Source organism: Lacerta agilis, chromosome 2 (genome assembly GCF_009819535.1).
Source record: "Lacerta agilis isolate rLacAgi1 chromosome 2, rLacAgi1.pri, whole genome shotgun sequence".
Taxonomy (NCBI): Eukaryota; Metazoa; Chordata; class Lepidosauria; order Squamata; family Lacertidae; genus Lacerta; species Lacerta agilis.
This window is the reverse complement of record NC_046313.1, coordinates 5,923,548-5,945,163: the sequence shown is the minus strand read 5'-3', so window position 1 is coordinate 5,945,163 and position 21,616 is coordinate 5,923,548. Positions and strand designations below refer to the sequence as shown.

Sequence of the window (21,616 nt, the reverse complement as noted above, 5' to 3'; positions counted from 1 at the left end):
AGTCATGTCTGACTCTAGGGTTGTGGCCGAGGGAGCTGGAGTACAGCTTCCGGGTCATGTGGCCAGCATGACTAAGCCGCTTCTGGCGAACCAGAGCAATGCACGGACACGCCGTTTGTGGTGTAGCGATGGCAAAATAAGGTATTTAACCTGTTGGATGCTAATGCTGAGCTTGCACAATATTTGAGTTCAGTGTTGCTTAGGTCTATTGATGTATATTGGGTCATACCGTTCCACATTCTTAAGATGTTCTGTTAATAAGCAGCTAGCTAGAGCTATTATTTATGATTATTTTAGCTTGCCTATGCTCCAAGCAGCTCATTGCATCATGCAAAAATTCTCCTTCCCCTCAACAACACTACAAGGGAGACTAAATAGAGCAGTGGCAACATAAAAGGTCTGCCAGTGAGCTTTGTGGTGGAGCAGGGGTTGGGACTTGGTTCTTCCAAGGCATTCTAGGTGCCCGTGTGCCCTCACTCTTGCCAGCTTCTTCCCTGCAGGTTTCAGCCATGTGGCTCTACCTGGCTGCCCTGCTGGGGCTTTACTTCCTTCGCCGATGGTACAAGGAGAGACAGACGGTGGAGAACCTGACGGAGAAATATGTCCTCATCACCGGCTGTTCCTCTGGCTTTGGGAACCACCTTGCCAGGCATCTGGATGCCCGGGGTGTTAGGGTGTTGGCAACTTGTACCACACAGAAGGGGGCAGAGCAGCTGGAGAAAGTCACCTCCAAGCGCTTGAAAACCACCGTTCTGGATGTCACCAGTACAGAGAGCGTTGCGGCAGCGACGGAGTGGGTGAAGGAGCAAGCAGGAAGCAAAGGTAGCTTTTTGTTGTGTTGTTTCCATGCTCTGGATCAGGCCAGGCATTTTCTGTATCATCATCTGCTTGTCTTTATTCCACTTTCCCACAAAATGTGGTCAAAGCGACTCCCAACATATCAAAACGAAAAGGTACGACCATTTTAAAAAGTATTAGAAACAACTAAAATCAGTAAGGCAATGGGGAAGGAATTCCATGGGATCACCTTAATTCAACCTCTATCAAGAGCTGCTAGGATTGCCAACTAACCTGAAAGATTATTGCTTTGTGCTTTGGACAGCAGCTTGTTCTGTGAAGTCACACAGTGAAACTTCATTTTGTATGAAGATAGATGTTACTATCTGATAATGTCCACTGATCAACCTGATCATAATGAATGTTGCAAGATTTTAATTTCAACTGACAAGCTGCTGCAGGACCTCAAACTGATTAGCTGCATTTGTAATGTAGGAGAAGCCTCTGGAGTAATTTTGCTGATCTAAATTGATTTTTTCTCCTAATCGTAATTGGGAAAAGAGGCAATTTAGATGGGGGAAAATACTTGGCAGAAGAAGGGACCAGAGCAGTTATATTGTAATATCTTTTAAGATGCTTCCCATTTAAATTGTTTGGGGAGCCCAGAGCAGATAATATGGAAGGTATAGCCTGCTGGATCAGGCCAATGTCTCTTCTAGTCCAGCATTCAATTATTGCAGTGGCCAAGCAGATGACTTCAGGAAACCAGCAATCAAGTGCACTCTCCCTTCCAGTGCTTTCCGGCAATTGTTATTTGGAAGTATTTCTGCTTCCAACCATAGAGGCAGAGCATAGACATCTTGGCTGTCCAATCCACTTTTAAAACCATCCAAGTGGGTGGGCATCCTGTGGCAGTTAGACCTGTATTTAAATTAAGAGAAGTACTTTCTCTTAGGTGTCCTGAACCTTCCAACATTCAACTTCATTGGATGCCCATGAGTTCTAGCGTTGGAGAATGAGAAGCAGTGTGGTGTAGTGGTTAGGGAAATTATGATGAAATCACCCATTCAACATTATAAAAAAAATATATATATATTGGTTTTCAATTACAATCCAATAATAGCCTCATTATAACAATACCAATTTATAATACAGTTATTAATACCAATTGTTCCAATGCTGAATTATACAATTTAGATAATGTGGCCCCCTGTGTGTTAGATTTGATTATTCTATTATTTTCTTTATTTCTGCGTTCCAAAATCTTATTAATTTCCATTACATTCCAGTCATCATAATAATCCCTTATGCTACAACTTCAGCATTAATAACTTCTATTCGTGTTGACACATTAAATGATTTATAAAACTACAAGTGAGGAACTTGTTCTTCCTGGCTGTGGCAATTCTTCTGCCTGTGGTGTTTCTTCCTGTCCTTCCAAGATGTTATGTCTCCCGCCCCCGCCCAGTGGTTGCTGTTATTCTTCATGCCTTGGGCGGAGCTGATATCCCAATGTTCCAGAAATTTCTCCCACGCTCCATCGCGTGCTTCGTTGTTTTGCAACTTTAACAAATACTAGAATACAAGAATAATACAAATACAAGAATAAGACTTCATCCACACTTCCGAAATCTAGCATACATCCAAATGTTATGCTAGGTGGGAACCTAGAACAACAACTGTCTCCTGCTCCTCCTCCTCCTCCTCCTCCTCTTCTATAATTTTTATTTGATTTTTACAAGATTATAACAATAACAAATACATATCTGCAGTTACGGTCTGCAGTTTCTTGAAGATGGACTTCTGGCAAGTGATGGGCTGCACCTCACAAGGGTTGGAAGGAATGTTTTTGCCATGAAACTCAAAAACCTCATCAGGAGGGCTTTAAACTGACTTATGTGGGGGAGGGAGATAGTGGTCCTGAAGGTAGGAGTCTATCAAGTACTGAAGATGATCATCCAAATGTCAAGGACCAAATGGAGCAAATAGCACACAGACTTAGTGGTGGGAGGAAAATATCCTTAAATAAGAGCCATGGGGGAATGATCAATGGTCTTCAATGTCTGTATACTAATGCACAGAGCATGGGAAATAAACAAGATGAACTTGAGCTCTTGGTACAGAAAACTAAATATGACATAATAGGCATCACTGAACCCTGGTGGGATGAGTCTCATGATTGGAATGTAGTAATAGAGGGATGCAATCTATTTCAGAGAAATAGACCAAACAGGAAAGGAGGAGGAGTAGCGTTATATGTCAGGGATGTGTATACCTGTGAAGAGATCCAGGATTTGAAACTCCAAAGCCAAGTTGAGAGTATCTGGGTCAAAATTAAGGGAGAGAAAAATAACAGTGATCTCATTGTGGGAGTTTACTATAGACCCCCAAGCCAAACTGAGGACACAGATGATGCCTTCCTGGAACTGATGGCCAAGCATTCAAAAGGAAGTAAGATAGTAGTAATGGTGGATTTCAGCTACCCTGATATTTGTTGGATGTCAAACTCAGCCAAGAGAATAAGGTCGAACAGATTCCTCACTGGCCTTGCAGACAATTTCATTGTCCAGAAAGTGGGAGAAGCCACAAGAGGATCAGCCATTTTAGATCTGGTCCTAACCAATAGTGATGACCTAGTTAGTGGGGTAGAAGTGGCAGGATCATTAGGTGGGAGTGACCATGCTCTACTGGAGTTTATTATACAGCGGAAAGGAGCAACCAAGCATACTAAGACTCAAATTCTAGACTTTAAGAAAGCCGACTTCAGAAAACTTAGGGAAATGCTGGGTGAAATCCCATGGACAGAAATACTAAAAGGGAAGGGAGTTCATGATGGTTGGGAGCTTGTTAAAAGGGAGATATTAATGATATTGCAGCTGAACTATTTAAAATTTTAAAAGATGATCCTGTTAAGGTGCTACACTCAATATGCCAGCAAGTTTGGAAAACTCAGCAGTGGCCAGAGGATTGGAGAAGATCAGTCTACATCCCAATCCCAAAGAAGGGCAGTGCCAAAGAATGCTCCAATTACCGCACAATTGCACTCATTTCACACGCTAGCAAGGTTATGCTTAAAATTCTGCAGGGCAGGCTTAAGCAGTATGTGGACCGAGAACTCTCAGAAGTGCAAGCTGGATTTCGAAGGGGCAGAGGAACCAGAGACCAAATTGCAAACATGCACTGGATTATGGAGAAAGCTAGAGAGTTCCAGAAAAACATCTACTTCTGCTTCATTGACTACGCAAAGGCATTTGACTGTGTCGACCACAGCAAACTATGGCAAGTTCTTAAAGAAATGGGAGTGCCGGATCATCTCATTTGTCTCCTGAGAAATCTCTATGTGGGACAAGAAGCTACAGTTAGAACTGGATATGGAACAACTGATTGGTTCAAAATTGGGAAAGGAGTACAACAAGGCTGTATATTGTCTCTCTGCTTATTTAACTTATATGCAGAATTCATCATGTGAAAGGCTGGGCTGGATGAATCCCAAACCGGAATTAAGATTGCCGGAAAAAATATCAACAACCTCAGATACGCTGATGATACAACCTTGATGGCAGAAAGTGAGGAGGAATTAAAGAACCTTTTAAGGAGGGTGAAAGAGGAGAGCGCAAATTGTGGTCTGAAGCTCAACATAAAAAAAAACTAAGATCATGGCCACTGGTCCCATCACCTCCTGGCAAATAGAAGGGGAAGAAATGGAGGCAGTGAGAGATTTCACTTTTCTGGGTTCCATGATCACTGCAGATGGTGACAGCAGTCACGAAATTAGAAGACGCCTGCTTCTTGGGAGAAAAGCAATGACAAACCTAGGCAGCATCTTAAAAAGCAAAGACATCACCTTGCCGACAAAGGTCCGTATAGTTAAAGCTATGTGTGATGGCCTGGGAGTCAGACTCTGATGCTGAACCTGAGGGATCCCAGCCTGCACAGGATTCCCCGCCTCCAGAACCAGCTGAGCCGGGGCCAGGGCTTGAGCCTGAAGGATCCTCACCTGTGCTGGATCCCCAGGTACAGGCATCAGCAGAGTCTGCTCTGGCTCCTGATGGGAGGGAGGACCCATTGCCTGCAGGTGCTCCACTCCCAGCCTCTTCAGAGGAAGCTGAGGCAGCCCCTGGGTCCAGTAACCCACCAGCCTCTCCTGAGCTACAGAGGCGAAGGGCAGAGAGGCGAAGGGAGTTAAGTGCCTGCAGGAGGAGTGCTCGCCTCCAGGCCCGGAGGAGAGGCGAGTCTCCAGAGGATCGGGGCGGCCCTAAGCATAGGGCCAGATAAAAGCCAGCCAGACCCAGCCCAAGTTGCGTGAGCAACTTAGTTGCAAGCGTGTGCTCAACCTGCAACCTTGTGCCTGAACCTGCCTTGGACCTTGACCTGCTCCCTGCCTTGCTCCCTGCCGGACTGACCTCCTTTGGACCCCTAGACCCAGGACTGGACTTGGACCTCGCTTCACGGACAAACCCTTGGGGCCAGCACACTATGGTTTTCCCAGTAGTAATGTACGGAAGTGAGAGCTGGACCATAAAGAAGGCTGATCGTCGAAGAATTGATGCTTTTGAATTATGGTGCTGGAGGAGACTCTTGAGAGTCCCATGGACTGCAAGAAGATCAAACCTATCCATTCTTAAAGAAATCAGCCCTGAGTGCTCACTAGAAGGACAGATCCTGAAGTTGAGGCTCCAGTACTTTGGCCACCTCATGAGAAGAGAAGACTCCATAGAAAAGACCCTGAGTTGGGAAAGATGGAGGGCACAAGGAGAAGGGGACGACAGAGGATGAGATGGTTGGACAGTGTTCTCGAAGCTACTAACATGAGTTTGGCCAAATTGCGAGAGGCAGTGAAGGATAGGCGTGCCTGGCGTGCTCTGGTCCATGGGGTCACGAAGAGTCGGACATGACTGAACGACTGAACAACAACAACATTAAAAGCACAACTTCAGGCAATACCAGTGAGACGGAAACATGGAAGGTGCCTAAAGAAGCCAGGGTGGCTATCTAAAGAACTTTTAATTGAGTTAAGATTTAAAAGGGAGGGAATCGAAAATAAATTTGGATGGCATGCTTACATGGTGGAAGACAAATTAAAAGCTCATAAAGGATTTAATGCGCACATTATTAAAATATCTCTGTTGAGGGTTTGGGACAAACATAAGGACCTCTTAGAGCCAAAAACACCTAAATGGCTGTCGCCTATTGAAATTATCACCGTAAAGAAGGTAAATATGGAAAGAAGCTGGGGGAAATATAATGATTTATTGGAAGAGAGAGAAGGGATACTTAAACTGAAGAAATATGAAATTAAACATCATCTAACAGGATGGATACAGTACCATCAGGTACATAGTAAGTTTAATAAGGATATGAGGCAAAAAGGCTTTTTAAACGAACCCTCTTTATTGGAAACACACCTACTAAAAAGCGATAATATAATAATCTCTAAAATGTATAATGTTCTGCTCGAGTGGGAAGTCAAAGACAAAATGGTAAAAGAGACAATGATTAATTGAGCAATGGATTTAGGGAAGACCATACAGTTAAAATCGTGGGAAAAACTCTGGAAGGAAGGTTCACAGCTTCAGAGGGAATAAAAGAAAACATGATCAAGATGTTTTATAAATGGTACCTTACACCTGTTAAAATCCATAAGATGTATAAAACCAAAGATAATTTATGTTGGAGATGTAGGAAAGAAACAGGGACGTTCATTCATATGTGGTGGCACTGTGGTAAAATTAAAAAAAAATTGGACACAAATTTTTGAAGAAATTAAGAAGATTTTGAAATATAACATTAAAAGAAATCCGGAAGCCTTTTTAATAGGTATATTAGATGATGGAGTAAAAAGGAAGATGGAAATTTGTTTCTGTATGCAGTAGCGGCTGCAAGAATTTTGATTGCATCTTACTGGAAGACACAAGAAGTACCTAGTATACAGGAATGGCAAGAAAAATTATTTAGCTTCCTGGATTTGGCAAAATTAACAGAAGTGATAAGAGGTGGTAGTAATCAAAAATTTAATCAAAGATGGGAGAAATTTGGAATATATATGAAAAACCAGTGCCCGAATATAAAAACTTGGATCCATTTCTAATATTCTGTATTGGTAAAAAAGGGAAGGAAAGATAAAAAGTCGATAAATTCATATGAATTTTGGTTAAATGATTGGAAAACGCAGTAACGAGTAAATTAAGCAACCCGGGAGGAGGGCAGGCGGAAGCCTAAGTCTAGTTTACAACTAGGTATTATGATTTATGATTAACTTGGATCGGTTATGATTTTTTATTTAAGTAGTGAATTTTGATATTTTATTAATAGATAGCATGATTGAATGAATGAATATGTATGATTTGTTTTGTTCAAATTTCTTTTTGATGTATTATGGTTATGTGTGTGTGTGATGTTTGTTTTGTTGTGTATTGTTTTTAATGTATGAATGTTACAATTCTCAATAAAGATTTATTTTTAAATTGCTGCTTTTCACTTATTTATCTCCATGTCTAGAACAGAATCAATCCAGTGAATATTGATGTAGGTTTGAGGGGTCAGACTGCATGGTGCCCTGGGCCCCTTCCAGTTCTTGGGCTTCTGTATCAGTGGGAGTAGAAAGCATGAGAACATGTTTTCCAAACCAGTCCCTTTGTCTAGGCAATTGTAAGACAATGGCCATGGCTGGAACTTAAGCTCTGTTATGTACTGAGTTGAATAGGATCCAAAATGCAGCAGTCTGATTGGTCCTAGAACAATAGGATTCAGATTGCAGCAGTCTGATTTGTCCTAGAACAATAGGATCCAGAATGCAGCAGTCTGATTGGTCCTAGAACAATAGGATCCAGAATGCAGCAGTCTGATTGGTCCGCAGGAGCCACCCGATCCAGCTCCAGGTGGAAGTGAATCTGCAACCCAATTGGCATACAGGAGTATCCCGGAATTAGCCAATCACGTGGGGCCCATTGTGTAAATAGTGTATATAAAGCAGATGTTTTGGGGGAACTGCATTCCTCACTACTACGAGCTGAATAAAGAGCATGAAATTCACACTTGACTCCGAGTATATTTCAAGCTCCAAAATAATTTGCTGTCCTGCAAAAGCTACAGCTAAGTGAGGGCGCCCTTCCCTCCCTCCACACCTGGCCAGGAGTGTAGTTGTGTGAGAGCTGAGCTAGAAAGCAGGAGAAGCTAGAAAGACAGTTCCATGTTTGATCTGTGCTGGGCTCTGGAGCTCCCCTAGAAAACTAATCAGGGAGCAAGATCTATTGGGGTGTTCATGCTGTGAGCCCCTCCATCTTAAGGTCATTTTGAATTCTGATTCTGTCTCCCATGGCATTAGCTACCCCTCCCAGTTTGGTGTCTTCTGCCAATGTGATGAGCATCCCCTCAATTCCTTCATTTATAAAGACGTTGAACAACAACGGGCCCAGGACAGAACCCTGTGGCACCCCACTTGTCACTTTTTCCCACGGTGATGAGGAACCATTAATGCAGGCATGGGCAAACTCGGCCCTCCAGATGTTTTGGGACTACAATTCCCATCATCCCTGACCACTGGTCCTGTTAGCTAGGGATGATGGGTGTTGTAGTCCCAAAACAGCTGGAGGGCCAAGTTTTCCTATGCCTGCATTAATGAGTACCTTTGGGTTTGGTCAGTCAACCAGCTACAAATCCACCTAACAGTTACCTCATTCAACCCACAGTTTACCAGCTTCCTCATGAGACTATCACGGGGGACTTTGTCAAAAGCCTTACTGAAATCAAGATGTACTATGTCCACTATGTCCTGATCCACCAAGTTTGTAATTCCATCCAAAAAAAGAAATCAGATTGGTCTGGCATGACATATTTTGCAGGGAGTTTAACTAGATAGCCAGTGTGGCCCCTTTCAACTCAACAATCCTATGATTCTAAATGTTGACAGGAGCCAATAGACTTGCCAGCTGACCAGAAAATAAAAATTATTGCCTTTGTATTTCCAATAGAAAGTATAGAAGTAGGAATGTGTGCAGTTTAGGACTTCTGAGTTGCTATGACAAATAACTTAATAACTCTTGATATTTTCTAATTATCTTACATGATTACTGTAGGTGCCTCTTTACTAGATATTAGAAATTACTAAATATTAGAAAACGTCACTACTGTCACGGAATAGGAAAATAAAATGGCCTATAATAATGGGAGCCAGTGTGGTGTAGTGGTTAAGAGCGGTAGACTCGTAATCTGGGGAACCGGGTTTGTGTCTCCACTCCTCCGCATGCAGCTGCTGGGTGACCTTGGGCTAGTCACACTTCTTTGAAGTCTCTCAGCCCCACTCACCTCACAGAGTGTTTGTTGTGGGGGAGGAAGGGAAAGGAGAATGTTAGCCGCTTTGAGACTCCTTCAGGTAGTGATAAAGCGGGATATCAAATCCAAAGTCGTCTTCTTCTTCTTCTTCTTCTTCTTCTTCTTCTTCTTCTTCTTCTTCTTCTTCTTCCTATGCTTTTTCTTCTTCTTTTTTTCCCTCCAAACTACCTCATGACATAGGGTCCAAAGGAGTCAGGCAACAATACAGCAATGAGCTTTTATTAAATACTGGAGAAGGAATTTGTTTGCAAATGTAGTATATGATCTATTATGAATATATCCTGAATGTATGTTGGAAAATTTTGAAAGCTTTTTTAAAAACAAAGAACTAATTGCATTTAGATCAAATTTTAGGTGGGAGGAATGGAAGAAGTGGAAACTTCCAATTTCCCCCCTCATCGCAGTCAGGGGAGGTCAGGACTGGCTGCCACAGAATTAAAAAACAAACAAACGAGAAGTTGAGGGTTACACCTGAGGTTCCCACACCACCACTTCCATGAATTGCAGCTTGAGAAGCCGTGTGTCTTTTACACAACAGATGGAACATTCCTGGGGGGCAGCCCTTTTCTTCATGCATCTCAAGACTGGGGCAGAGATGTGTTTCTTGAATTTCTACCCAATATCCAGTATGGCAGAAAGCTTTTCAGAAGGCAAACAAAGTGGCACACTAAAAGCTAGGAGTGAACAGACCTGTCAGTTTGCGTTTCTCTCCGTCTTTTATTTCTTTAAGTGGGAAGAAGACAGCTGCTTCCATTCTGCTGCAGTTTGGTTTCCACCAGACACATTAATTGCCTCGCTGCCTGCTGTTTAGCACAAGTCACTTAGCTTACATAACTTACATTCATGTCAGTGTAAAGGAAACATCAGATCCAAAAAAGTTACTGATTACATAGCATTTGCAGACTTTGGGATGCCTGTTCAATTTATTCAGTCTAACAAGCTCCCTTGGGGGATGTGGACTCGCTTTCATTGGAGGGTTTTAAGCAGAGGTTGGATGGCCATCTGTCATGGACGCTTGAGTTGAGATTGTGCATTGCAGGGGGTTGGACTAGATGACCCTCAGGGTCCCTTCCAAGTCTACCATTCTATTATTCTATGACTTAAGAACAACAACGATGTGAACAAATAATGGTCATATTCGTTTCACTGGTTTCTGTTCCTGACCCTTATAGACACGTTATTGGTTTGGAGAACTGCATCAGAAAATTCAGAAAGGCGAGAATCTCAAAGGATACCTACGTTTCAGTTTGTATATTGTTTCAGAAAATGCCAATTGCGGAATTTTTGCATTAAAGTGCAAAGGGAGCTTGAAATGTGGCATGGGGTAACCAGCCAACAACGCTGTTGTCCTGTGTGAGATGTCTCAACCTGTGCTCCCTGTGGCCAGCAGCAGAAGCAGAGAAGGCTCCCGAACCTTCAATAGTTCTATAGAAGAGGGACGTGCAACATGCATAGCTTGCCAACACAAACCACACATGCTGAAATTCCCTTTTGTGCACAACTACTGAAAGCGTAGGAGCCTTGTCACTCTTCTCCTGGACCAATCCCCTTCTTTCTTTCCCTAGCCACGACTCTTTTCACGCCACTGTCTTCACACAGCCTGAGCAGGTTTGGGCCAAGACCAGGTCAGCACAAGGTCTGCCAATGCTGTGGGCATGTAAGAGAGAGGGACGAAGAAGAACTGGGAGTCCCAGCCTCCAGAGTAGCGGGTGCGAGGGTGCCGGGACGTCAAGGCATGCTCCATGCAGTCAGTGACCAGGTAGAGGTTAGGGCTGCATCGAGTGATGAGACTCTCTTTGAACATCTGGCGCACTGAGAAGAAAAAGAGAGGGAGTTAGGGGAGAAGATTTGTGGTCCAAAACAATGCAAATCAACACCAGGAAATGAAGCCGTTCTCTGTGCGACAGTATTAGCAGTTTTCAAATCAACAATAAGAACTGGTGCTAATCACTCAACCATCTTTTCCCCTCCCAAGAGCAGTTTCTGAATTTGGAAAGGTACAGTCCCTGTTCCATTAAAGAAATCAACAAACGTTTGAGCAGTTGGGACTTTGCCAAGTCTGAGGGAGGAAGTAGGGCAGGTGATCTTTTTCCCCAATGAGTTTGTCTTCAAACTGGGAGGAAGATAGAATTCTTAGGGGGCTAGCCATAAATCATAGAGACAGGAGGCAGAAATCGGAGAGACCGGCCAGCAGATGAGGCTGTTGCAGAGTCAGGTCTATCCACCCTTCCTATGTTTGGAGACAATTCTGACTCATCAAAAGGAATCAGGGCTACCAAAGGAGGTAAATACAAGGGGTACCTCTGTACTACCGGGCCCAGAACCAACACAGGACCAGACTCTGAGGTTTCATTAAAGAAAGACGTATTGAGTCTCTAGCTCCTTTGGAACAAATGACACAGAGCAAAATTCCTTTGTGAGATACTGGCTTGCTTCCACCTTCCACTGTTTTAGCCACTGAGTGTCTGAGTTGTGACTGATGACTACTGTGAAAAAGGCAGAAGGCCCCCAAATGGCTTCAAAATGATTCTTCAGCACCAAGGACACCATGCCTTTAAAGCACATTTATACCACTTTAACAATCATGGCTCCCCTCCCCAAATCGTGGGAACTGTAGTTTGTTAAGGGTGCTGGGACTTATAGTTCCGCGAGGGGTAAACTACAATTCCCAGGATTATTTGGGAGAAGCCATGACTGTTAAAGTGGTATAAACATGCTTTGAATGTATGGTGTGGATGCAACCCAATATTAAGGGCAAACCTCCCATCCTTCAAATGGACAGGGAGGTTCTGTTGGCAAAGGTTCGCAAATGCAAGGGACTTGTGGCCCTCCTAAATGTTGCGGGACTCCAGCTCCCACTCTCCCCAGCTATGGTGATTTGGGCTGATGGGAGTTGCAGTCCAACAACATCTGAAGGGCGCTGGGTTCTCCATCCGCCTGTATCTCAATGGCGGAGCAAGCGCACAGCTCCTGCCCACCAATAAAGTTCTCTCCCCACATGGAGGACTCACCTCTCTCATAGTAGGTCTGTCCATAGCTATCTTTGACTTCCTGTGGGGTGCGGACCCATTGCTGCTCGAGGACGCTCATGCTGTGCTGGACGTTAGTCATGTTTGTTCGGAAATAGCCTGGCTCCACCATGGCTACTTTCACCCCAAATGGCCGGAGCTCACGCCTAGAAAGAGACAATGGGTTTTACATGGTTCACACAGCTACCCCTGCAACTGTGGCTAACAGGCGACAGTTATATGGGAAGAAATTGAATATTTAATTGAGTTTGAATCTGGGTCTGGCAATTAAAGGAAATGGTGGGTGAGGGTGAATTTTGGGAGCGAGGGTAGGTGATTGCAAACAGCTACCCAGGCAGCCCTCTGAACTCAGAAGAGGAGCTTATTTGGCTAGTCAAGGACCCATTGCAAGATCCATAGAAAATTATCTCACATTCCAGGGACGAGGCTAACCCAGTGAACAGAGGTAGGCATCATTTCGGCCCAATTTTTTTGCAAAAGGTGCTTCTTAAAACCTCACTCCTTAGCAAGGAAGCTAATAATGAAAAATGGCATTGGACACATAATTGTTCAACTTCACTGTCCCCAGCTGTGGGGTGGGGGGAAATGAAACCGCCAGCAAAGCCCAAAATTGATTGCCTTCTTCCTCCTCTTGATCTGGGCCTGAGATATTTAGTCCCTCTCTGCGTTGCATTTTGGCAATTATGATGTCAGAAGTGATAGCTTACCTGAGAGAGTCGGAGAACGCCTCCACCCCATACTTAGATGGACAGTAGCCTCCTCCGTAGACAGCCAGTCGCCCCAGAATGCTGGACACGTTGACAACCCTTCCCCTGGCCTTCCTCACCAGCGGCAACATGTGTAGCGTCACGTCAATCAGTCCAACCAGATTGACATTGAGCACTCTTACAAAGGCATCTTTGTCCAGCCATTCATTGGGTACCAGCGCTTCCACAATCCCTGCATTGTTGACCAAGCCCCAGAGCCCTGTGGAGTAGAGGCAGCAAGTTAGGATTTCAGTAAGAACATAAAACAGATTGATGATGATGATGATGATGATGATGATAATTGTCAGGAGTAGCCCAGCTACTCACGAGGAGAGGGAGAGAGGAAGCCCTGCTCAAGGCAGGGAGAGCTGCTCTTCAAGGGGAGACAGCTCACGAAGCTATAGGGCAGGGGTGGCCAACTCCCAAGAGATTGTGATCTACTTACAGAATTAAAAACTGGCAGTGATCTACCCCCTTTTGGGGGGTTCAGGTCAAAGTTGTTTAGCTTTTTGGGGGAGGAGGAAAGCCCAATTTTTTAGGCATTCAGGTCAAAGTTGTTGAGGTTTTATTAGGGAAAAGGAAAGCCATGTTTTGGGGGGTGCAGGGAAAAAAATTAGGGGAGCCAAAGTTGTTGAGCTTCTTTGGGGGAGACAGTGATCTACCAGTGATCTACCACAGGTGTCCAGTGATCTACTGGTAGATCACGATCTACCTGTTGGACGTGCCTGCCCTGCTATAGGGAACCCAAGCCCCTTTTGCAAACAGAATCCTCCTCCTCCTCCTCCTCCTCCAGCTTATCACAGGAAGTGTCTCCAAACAAGGGAGCAGAGCAAGGGCTCCGTGACACTGCTGAAAGACCCAGCACCGCCAGCCAGACAAGATCGGACAGAAGCCTACAGCTTCCGACACAGGCACAGCACAGGGGGGGCTAGAGGACCCAGGAGACATCGTTTCAGGGTGCCGAAAATCTGTTGTTGGGCGGGTAGCCGAAGGAATGTACTTCCGGATTCTGATAGTGATTGAACAGTCATGTTTTTGACTAGCTCCGCTTGTAAATAGCTATGCTTAATAAATAGCTTCGGTTTGTCAAAAGAGGCTTTGTTGTTACTCGTGAGCAGCACCTGGGAAGATCCTGACAGCAATAATAATTTAATAATAATAATTTATTATCTATACCCCAGCCGATGGTGTTGGACTCCAGCTCCCATTGATACCACCCACCATGTCTGATGGACAAGGATTGTGGGAGTTGCGTTTTTAAAATCTGTCTTTCTGTGTCAAAAGTGTTGTTCTTCAGCATGCTTTTTCTGTGCTTTAGTGAGTAAGAGGGGAAATGGTTGAAACAGCTGCGGTTTGTAGTAAAACAGCTTGCTCGCTAGTTGTGTGCAACGTATCACAGCAAGTAGGGATTGTGTGCCTAGAGTAACAGGTGGTAATGCTGGCTGGAGGGAGGACATGGAGGATTGCCAGAAACAGACAGCTAGGAAGCTTTAAAAGTTATTGAAAATGTTCCTCTGTAGGCATGCTAAGGCTATGCAGCCCCTATAGAGGACTCGTGAAGCTGAGCCACATATGGATTTATGTTGCCATGGGATACCACAAATGGCTGTTTTGAATCTTCCCTTGTTTGTGTGAAACTATTACTGTACTGGAACTGCTGTTTCAGGGTAGGGTGTGCTTCTTAGCTGCTTGTGAGAGACTTCCAACCACAGATCCCAAGGGGGGGGGATTTCCCCAACAACACTTAGAAGGCATCTGAAGAAGTGTGCATGCACACGAAAGCTCATATCAAGAACAGACTTAGTTGGTCTCTAAGGTTCTACTGGAAGGATTTTTTTATTTTTTATTTTGTTTTGACTATGGCAGACCAACACGGCTACCTACCTGTAACTGGAACACTTAGAAGGGTTACTGTATCTATAGCTATATAGCTGTATCTCTCCTGCCCTTTGCAACATGCCCTATCTTCAAGCTCCTACCTGGAAGCCAGCCACTGTACCTTTGTCTCCGACGCACCCTTTCGCCCACTCGGTCGCTGCTGCAATGCTCTCTGTGCTGGTGACATCCAGGAGAGTGGTTTTCAACCGATCTGATGTGAGCCTCTCCAGCTCTTCCGCCCCTTTCTGTGTGAAGCAGGCTGCCAACACCTTCAGCCCCTCACCGTCCAGCTGCCTGGCGAGCTGGTTCCCAAAGCCGGAGTCGCAGCCAGTGATGAAGACATACTTCTCTCGGAGGTTTTCCACCTTCTGCCTTTCCAGGTACCATCGGATCACAAAGAACAGCAAGACTGCCCAAAGGAGCCACATGCTCACTGTGTGTTTTTTTAAAAAAGAGGAAGCAAAACATGGCAGGGTTATTTTAAATCTTGTTTTTCTGCATTCCGTGTTTATTTTTATTTTATTTTATTTTATTGAATTTATATACCACTGTATACCCGGAGGTGTCAGGGCGGTTCTCTGAATAAAAGCAAAATATTAAGCCACAAAATACACAATCAAAATGTTGTAAGAATTTTAAGGTATTTTATTTATATATAAAAATTGTTATTAATGTACCAAAACAAATAAGGCCACATGTCTGAAAAACAGCACAGGAAGACAGGCCTCACTCCATTTTGACTCTCAACTGACCAAGTATTTCTTTGTCTCGGGAACAAAGGGGGGGTTGCCCCTCCAGCTACTCAGCAGCCCTCTGCCTGAGTGATAATCTCTGGCATCCTGATACCTGGGTGTCAGACAAAAGGGTGTGATTAACTTGGCTGGGATATAGGGAAATGTAAATATCTTTTGTTTCACTTGATGGGTTTTTGGTGGAGGGCAAGAGGAGACATGGGGGCAGGGTCCAAGATGCTCAGATCACTGCTACCAGACCCTCCCAATTTTTGATGTAATTCTGATGTATGGAGGGGTGGTCTTGAGCTGGAGGGGGGCAATTTCAAAAGTCTATATAGGAGCTTGCGTGCCTTTGTTCATGGTCTTTGGCTTGCAAACACCCTGAGAGGAGGGGAGCCCTCCTAAGGCTCTACCCCGGGTTCGTGGACTCCCTTCTGGGGTTGAACCTAATTTTTATAACAACAACAACAACCCAATAACTCCACACACACACCCATAAAAAAACAACATTTTGAAAGGGCATAGGATGTAAATCAATTCAACCAAAGGTCTGGTTAAAAGGAATGTTTTTTGCCTGGTGCCTGGAGGTGCCTAATGAAGGCGCTTCATTATTCCCATTCTGGAGTTAGAATAGAATCATAGAATCATAGAGTTGGAAGAGACCACAAGGGCCATCCAGTCCAACCCCCTGCCAAGAATTCATCGGGCAGCAAAGTTCTCTTAGGAAAGCAGTTTGCAACACTCAAAGGCTTAAGGAACATCATAAGGGTAATGATTAACAAAGCCATGCCTGCCCTGTAGTTCATTACACCGATTTCTGTGACTGTGTCCCTGCCTGTGACATGGACTGAACTAAACTGGCATTGCTCTGTTGAAATTAACAGAGACACTATGCTTAGTATTGAGGGATCTTAAAAGAAAAGAAAAAAAGCTGCAGGGAGGCTCTTTCTGGTGTTATACAAATTCTGTAATTGGGTTCGTCTCCAGAAGGGAGTCCATAACCCCAGGAAGAGCGCTATAATTTAAGAGCCCCTTCCCGACAACGCAGCACAAGACAAATACCGAGTCTCCCAAAGCAAGGCCTTGTTTATTAGAAACTGCTGCAGCAGGGTGTTTTGCAAGCAAAAGACTTCGAACAAAGGCGCGCAAGCTCCTATATAGACTTTTGAAATCGCCCCCCTCCAGCTCAAGACCACCCCTCCATACATCACAGATATATCGGAACTACATCACAAATTGGGAGGGTCTGGTAGCAGTGATCTGAGCATCCTGGACCCTGCCCCCATGTCTCCTCTTGCCCTCCACCAAAACCCATCAAGTAAAACAAAAGAGATACAGTGGTGCCCCGCTAGACGAAATGCCTCGCTAGATGAAAAACTCGCTAGACGAAAAAGTCTATGGGGCTGCCTTGCAAGACGAAAATTTTTCGTCTTTTTTTTCCATCTAGCGAAAGCGCGGCTTCCATTGCCGCTTCGCTAGATGAAAAACCCGCTAGACGAAAATTTTCGCAGGGCGAATTATTTTCGTCTAGCGGGGCACCACTGTATTTACATTTCCCTGTTTCCCAGCCAAGGCAATCACACCCTTTTGTCTCCATCTGACCCTGCTATCTTTGGAATGGCCACCCAGTCTGGCACTCAGGCAACAGGATGCCAGGGATTATCACTTTTAATTCCTGAGATAATGGGAAGGTACCCCAACCCTCCTTCATTGCAGGGAAGCAGTTTATCAGTTTGGGAGTGAAAATTGGTGTGAGGCCTGTTTTTCCTGTGTTTGCGTGGTAAATTAATAATATTGTGTGTGTGTGTGTGTAAATAAAAGACCCAAATTCTTACAACACTGGAAAGGACATGCAATAGAACAGAGATGGGGGAGCTACCCACCCCTTGAAATCCGCATTTGCAACATGTAAAAGGGCTGCATACCAGGGGAGGGTGATGCTGGAGCCAAAGTGGTTATAGCCACCCCACATTTTCACACAGCACCCCAGCCAGCCATTTTCACTTAAAGTTAAGCATCATCCATTCTTCTAACAGCCATTCATTCTCTTAAGGAGGCATTACCGGTAATAACCTCCTTGTTCTGTTGGATGAGTTTCAGTTAGTAAGGATCAAGGATGCGGAAAAGGTTCTTGAATCAGTCAAGGGATCTGATCCTGACAAGGGACCGATATCAATATTCCCCACTTTCAGATCACCCTCCTCCTGTTCAGCTGAGAAAACAATGTCCAGAGTGTAACCTGCCACATGCCAGTGACGTGTTGGGACAGCCCCATGGTCATCCAGGAAGCCATGGAGTCCTGAGCAACCCCAGAGTGAGTCGCCTTGGCATGGATGTTGATGTTCCCCAGAAACAGCTGTCTGGGAGTCCTCAACACCCCTTCTAAGACCAGCACAGCAGGGGCGTAGTGAGCCGCTTGGCTGCCGGGGTTGGCAAGCCAAGCGGCACCCCGGGGGGGTGCATCGCTCCGTGCGCATGTCATGACACCTCCGCCCGGGCCAACAAGGAGGGGCATCACACTTGTGACTGGCATGACGCCCCTCCTCTCTGGCTCCGCCCAGGGAGCCCAGCGGCGGAAAAAGTCGCTGAAAGGGAAAAAGCCCCCTTTCAGCGGCTTTTTTCGCCGCTGGGCTGGCTTGCAGATCCGGGGAATGGAGAGGGACGGGCCAGTGAGGGGGGGGTGATGTAAGAATTTAAGGTCTTTTATTTACATATATAATATATATTATTAATTCACCAAGCAAACACAGGAAAAACAGGCCTCACACCATTTTTCACTCCCAAACTGACAAACTTTCTCTGCAGGGAGGAAGGAAGGTGAGCAGCCCTCTGCCTGAGTGATAATCTCTGGCATTCTGAAGGGCCATTTCCCATGGATTTGGCCCGGGCTAGAACAAAGGACGGTCATTAGCCCTGCATTAGCCCTGCCTGCCCAGGACAGGAAACCATAAACACTTTTGTTTTGCTGAAGTGTGTGTCTGGGAGGGGTTCAAGGAGGGATGGCACAGGTGTGAGAATTCTCAGGTTACCTCCTCTGACCATCCCAATTTGTGATGTAATTCCGATGCACCATATTTTTCGTTCCATAAGACGCACCTGAACACAAGACGCACCTAGTTTTTAGAGGAGGAAAGGGGGAAAGCCCTGGTTTTTTGAGGATCAGCTCAAATTTGTGCAGCTTTTTTGCAAAGGGAAAAGCCCTGCTTTTTTAGGATCAGCTCAGATTTGTGCAGCTTTTTTGCAAAGGGGGGGGGAAGCAAAGCTTTTTTTGCAAAGGGGGGAAAGCAAAGCTTTTGCAAAGGGGGGAAATCAAGAGGAAAAGCCCCCTTTTATGGGGTTCAACTCACATTTCTGCAGATTCTTAAGGAGCCCTTTACTGTTTGCAGAAAGATAATTTAATCAGCCAGTTACATGTGGCTGGGGAAACAAACAGCCTCCCTCTGCAGGCACATTCAACAATGGAGGCCTGGGCAAGAGGGCGGGGCTCAGAGGGAGCCAGGAGTCTTATCTCTCTCCTGATCTCTTGCTGATCAGCTGCTGAGCGGGGTCCTTTCAACACCCCCTTCTCTCTCTTTCTTTTAAAAAAAAGCAGGATCTGCTTTTGGCCCCTGGGCAATTCAGCTCCAGGGACCACCATTCGCTCCATAAGACGCACAGACATTTCCCCTTACTTTTTGGGAGGAAAAAGGTGCATCTTATGGAGTGAAAAATACGGTATGTATGATGTATGGAGGGGTGGTCTTGAGCTGGAGGGGGGGCAATTTCAAAAGCCTATATAGGAGCTTGCGCTCCATTGTTCAGGGTCTTTTGCTTGCAAAACACCCTGCTGCAGCAGTTTCTAATAAACAAGGGGCATCTGCCTTGCTTTGGGAGACTCGGTATTGTCTTTGTGCCGCGTTTTCAGGAAGGGGCTCTTAAATTATAGCGCTCTTCCCGCGGTTACGGACTCCCTTCTGGAGACGGACCCAGTTACAGAATTTTTGTATCAGCGACACCCCTCCTCGCTGGCCCGCCCCCCTCCTTTCCCTGGCTCCACTCAGGGAGCCCAGTGGCGGGGAAAAGCCGCTTTTTTGCCACTGGCTGGAGGTGCCGATGGGGGGGGCAGGGCCCCGCCCCAAGTGTCACCCCCCAGGGTGCTACCTGGGGTGGCCTGCCCCCCCATCCCCCTTGCTCTGCCCCTGCAGCTCAGGCAGGGAAACTGCTGGTCAGCAAGATGCACTGCAAACCAGCTGAATTCCTAATCTGTCCCAGTTGCCCAGTGCTAGGAACATGCGCTCTATATCCCACCCAACTGGACAGAGAGCCTGAAGAGAAAGACAAAATCCCTATGGACTACAGCAACTCCTCCTCCCTGACCCTCAAGTCTGCCCAGATGCTGCCCAGAGTATCTAGGTGGGAACAGCTGGGTAAGACCAACTACACCCTGCTCAGCCACCCAGCTCTCAGTGATACAGACCAGATTGGCCTTATCCATCATCAGATCATGGCTGAAGGAGGTCTTACTCAGTGTCGACCTGGCATTTCAGCAACAGCAGCTGCAGACCCAAGGCTGGTCCTCCTTTGCATCCGGGCACCCTAGTTCCAGATTGTAACCTGTATTCCATTTTAGAGACCTCATTTCTCTGCCTCTAGGGAGCCATGGCCTCCCCCCCCCCCCAGCAGCCATTGATGTCATTCTTGTAAAACTTAATAGACGTATAGGTTCACTATTCCAAGGAAGAACAGTGCTTGTCTTCCTACAATGCCACTGACAATTCTATTAAGCTGTAACCCACCCAACTTCCTTCCAAAAAGGACAGCTAAGATTCAAGCCACTCTCTTCTTTTAAATACACCCTGGATGCTTCCAGATTGGGGGGAGGGGGTGTTGCGGATTGGTGTGTCTCATGCACGCAAGCTTTTAGGAGCATTCACACAGTGTCAGTGTCAAAATGCCAGCCTGTATCTCCCTCCCAATTTAATGCAGCTTGACCCTCTCCAGGAATTAATTCTGTATTAAAAACACCTGTTGGCAATGACTCATTTGTGATTGCCTTAGTGACCCCTTTACAATATTAAGCCACTGTCTGGAAGCACTCCCATCTCCAAACAAAAAGTTAAAAGGCTTTGCTTACCTCAAAACTCAACCGACACCTTACTGTCCAATCTGTCTGAACAGGAACCCTCTCTACAAACAGAAAAGTACATCTGTTAATCCATTCTGTTAGTGAACCTTTTCCCTACATCCCAGAGAATTTGTACAGAGGTTCTGGATAGGCTGGAAAACAGTCACCAAGTTGTGTGTGTAGGGTGGGTGGGTTGTCAAAACAAGAAAAGTCCAAAGTACTTTGTGTATCTATCTATGAATTGTTAACCAGTCTGGGGCTTAGTTCAATGATTTCCCTGCTTCAGTTGTCTGAAATTATTAGCCATGGAAGCAGTCATTCCTGCAGTTGGTGGGCTGCTTGCCATCTTCTCCAAGGCACCTTGGCCTGGCAATTGCTCCTGCAATTGCTCCACAAGGCCAAATGTGTTTGTACTGCAAACAACCAACTCCTGCTACACTCACAGTGCATGGCAGGGAGCTGATCAAAATGTCCCTGTAAATGCTATCTCTGCAATCCTTTAAAGAACAGATTTGGCCTGCTATCTTCTTTCAGGTTTGCCCGTTAATTTTTCAAGATGCAACTCTCCTTTATTCGTGCAAAGATTTACATTCATTTAGGGCATGATTTATTAATTTTTAAGTGCCATGGAAGTTGGCTTTCGTTGTTAATTGCCACCAGGCAGTATTTTAACTGATTTTGTTCAGACTGTGTCAACAGGGAGGAGGGATTAATCACACAGGAGCTATTAACATTTTAAAAAACAAAACAAAACAATCATGACATTTCAGGCGTAGCATTTAGCATCATGTTTTGTTTGGCCTTTATAAACACACAAGCAAAACATAGACCAGCATTTAACATAAGAATATAGTTATCACTGTTGTAAGAATTTTAAGGTATTTTATTTATATATAATAATTGTTATTAATGTACCAAAACAAATAAGGCCACATGTCTGAAAAACAGCACAGGAAGACAGGCCTCACTCCATTTTGACTCCCAACTGACCAAGTATTTCTTTGTCTCAGGAACAAA

General features: G+C 45.1%; 2 protein-coding genes across 2 annotated transcripts; one reads left to right on the top strand and one right to left on the bottom strand.

Moving 5' to 3' along the window:
- The first annotated feature begins 437 nt into the window (after positions 1–437).
- Positions 438–10,436, top strand: LOC117043007 (17-beta-hydroxysteroid dehydrogenase type 6-like). The gene is made up of 3 exons (XM_033142631.1): positions 438–822; positions 8,466–8,560; positions 10,281–10,436. Exons 1-3 carry the CDS (start codon positions 510–512, stop codon positions 10,434–10,436), a joined length of 564 nt encoding a protein of 187 aa, XP_032998522.1. The 5' UTR covers positions 438–509.
- LOC117040500 (17-beta-hydroxysteroid dehydrogenase type 6-like) lies at positions 10,254–20,667 on the bottom strand. Its single transcript, XM_033138353.1, has 5 exons — positions 20,609–20,667; positions 14,883–15,194; positions 12,845–13,103; positions 12,120–12,283; positions 10,254–10,920 (listed from the first exon to the last, which is right to left on the bottom strand). Exons 2-5 carry the CDS (start codon positions 15,187–15,189, stop codon positions 10,700–10,702), a joined length of 951 nt encoding a protein of 316 aa, XP_032994244.1. The 5' UTR covers positions 15,190–15,194; positions 20,609–20,667; the 3' UTR covers positions 10,254–10,699.
- Between the last annotated feature and the right edge of the window lie 949 nt (positions 20,668–21,616).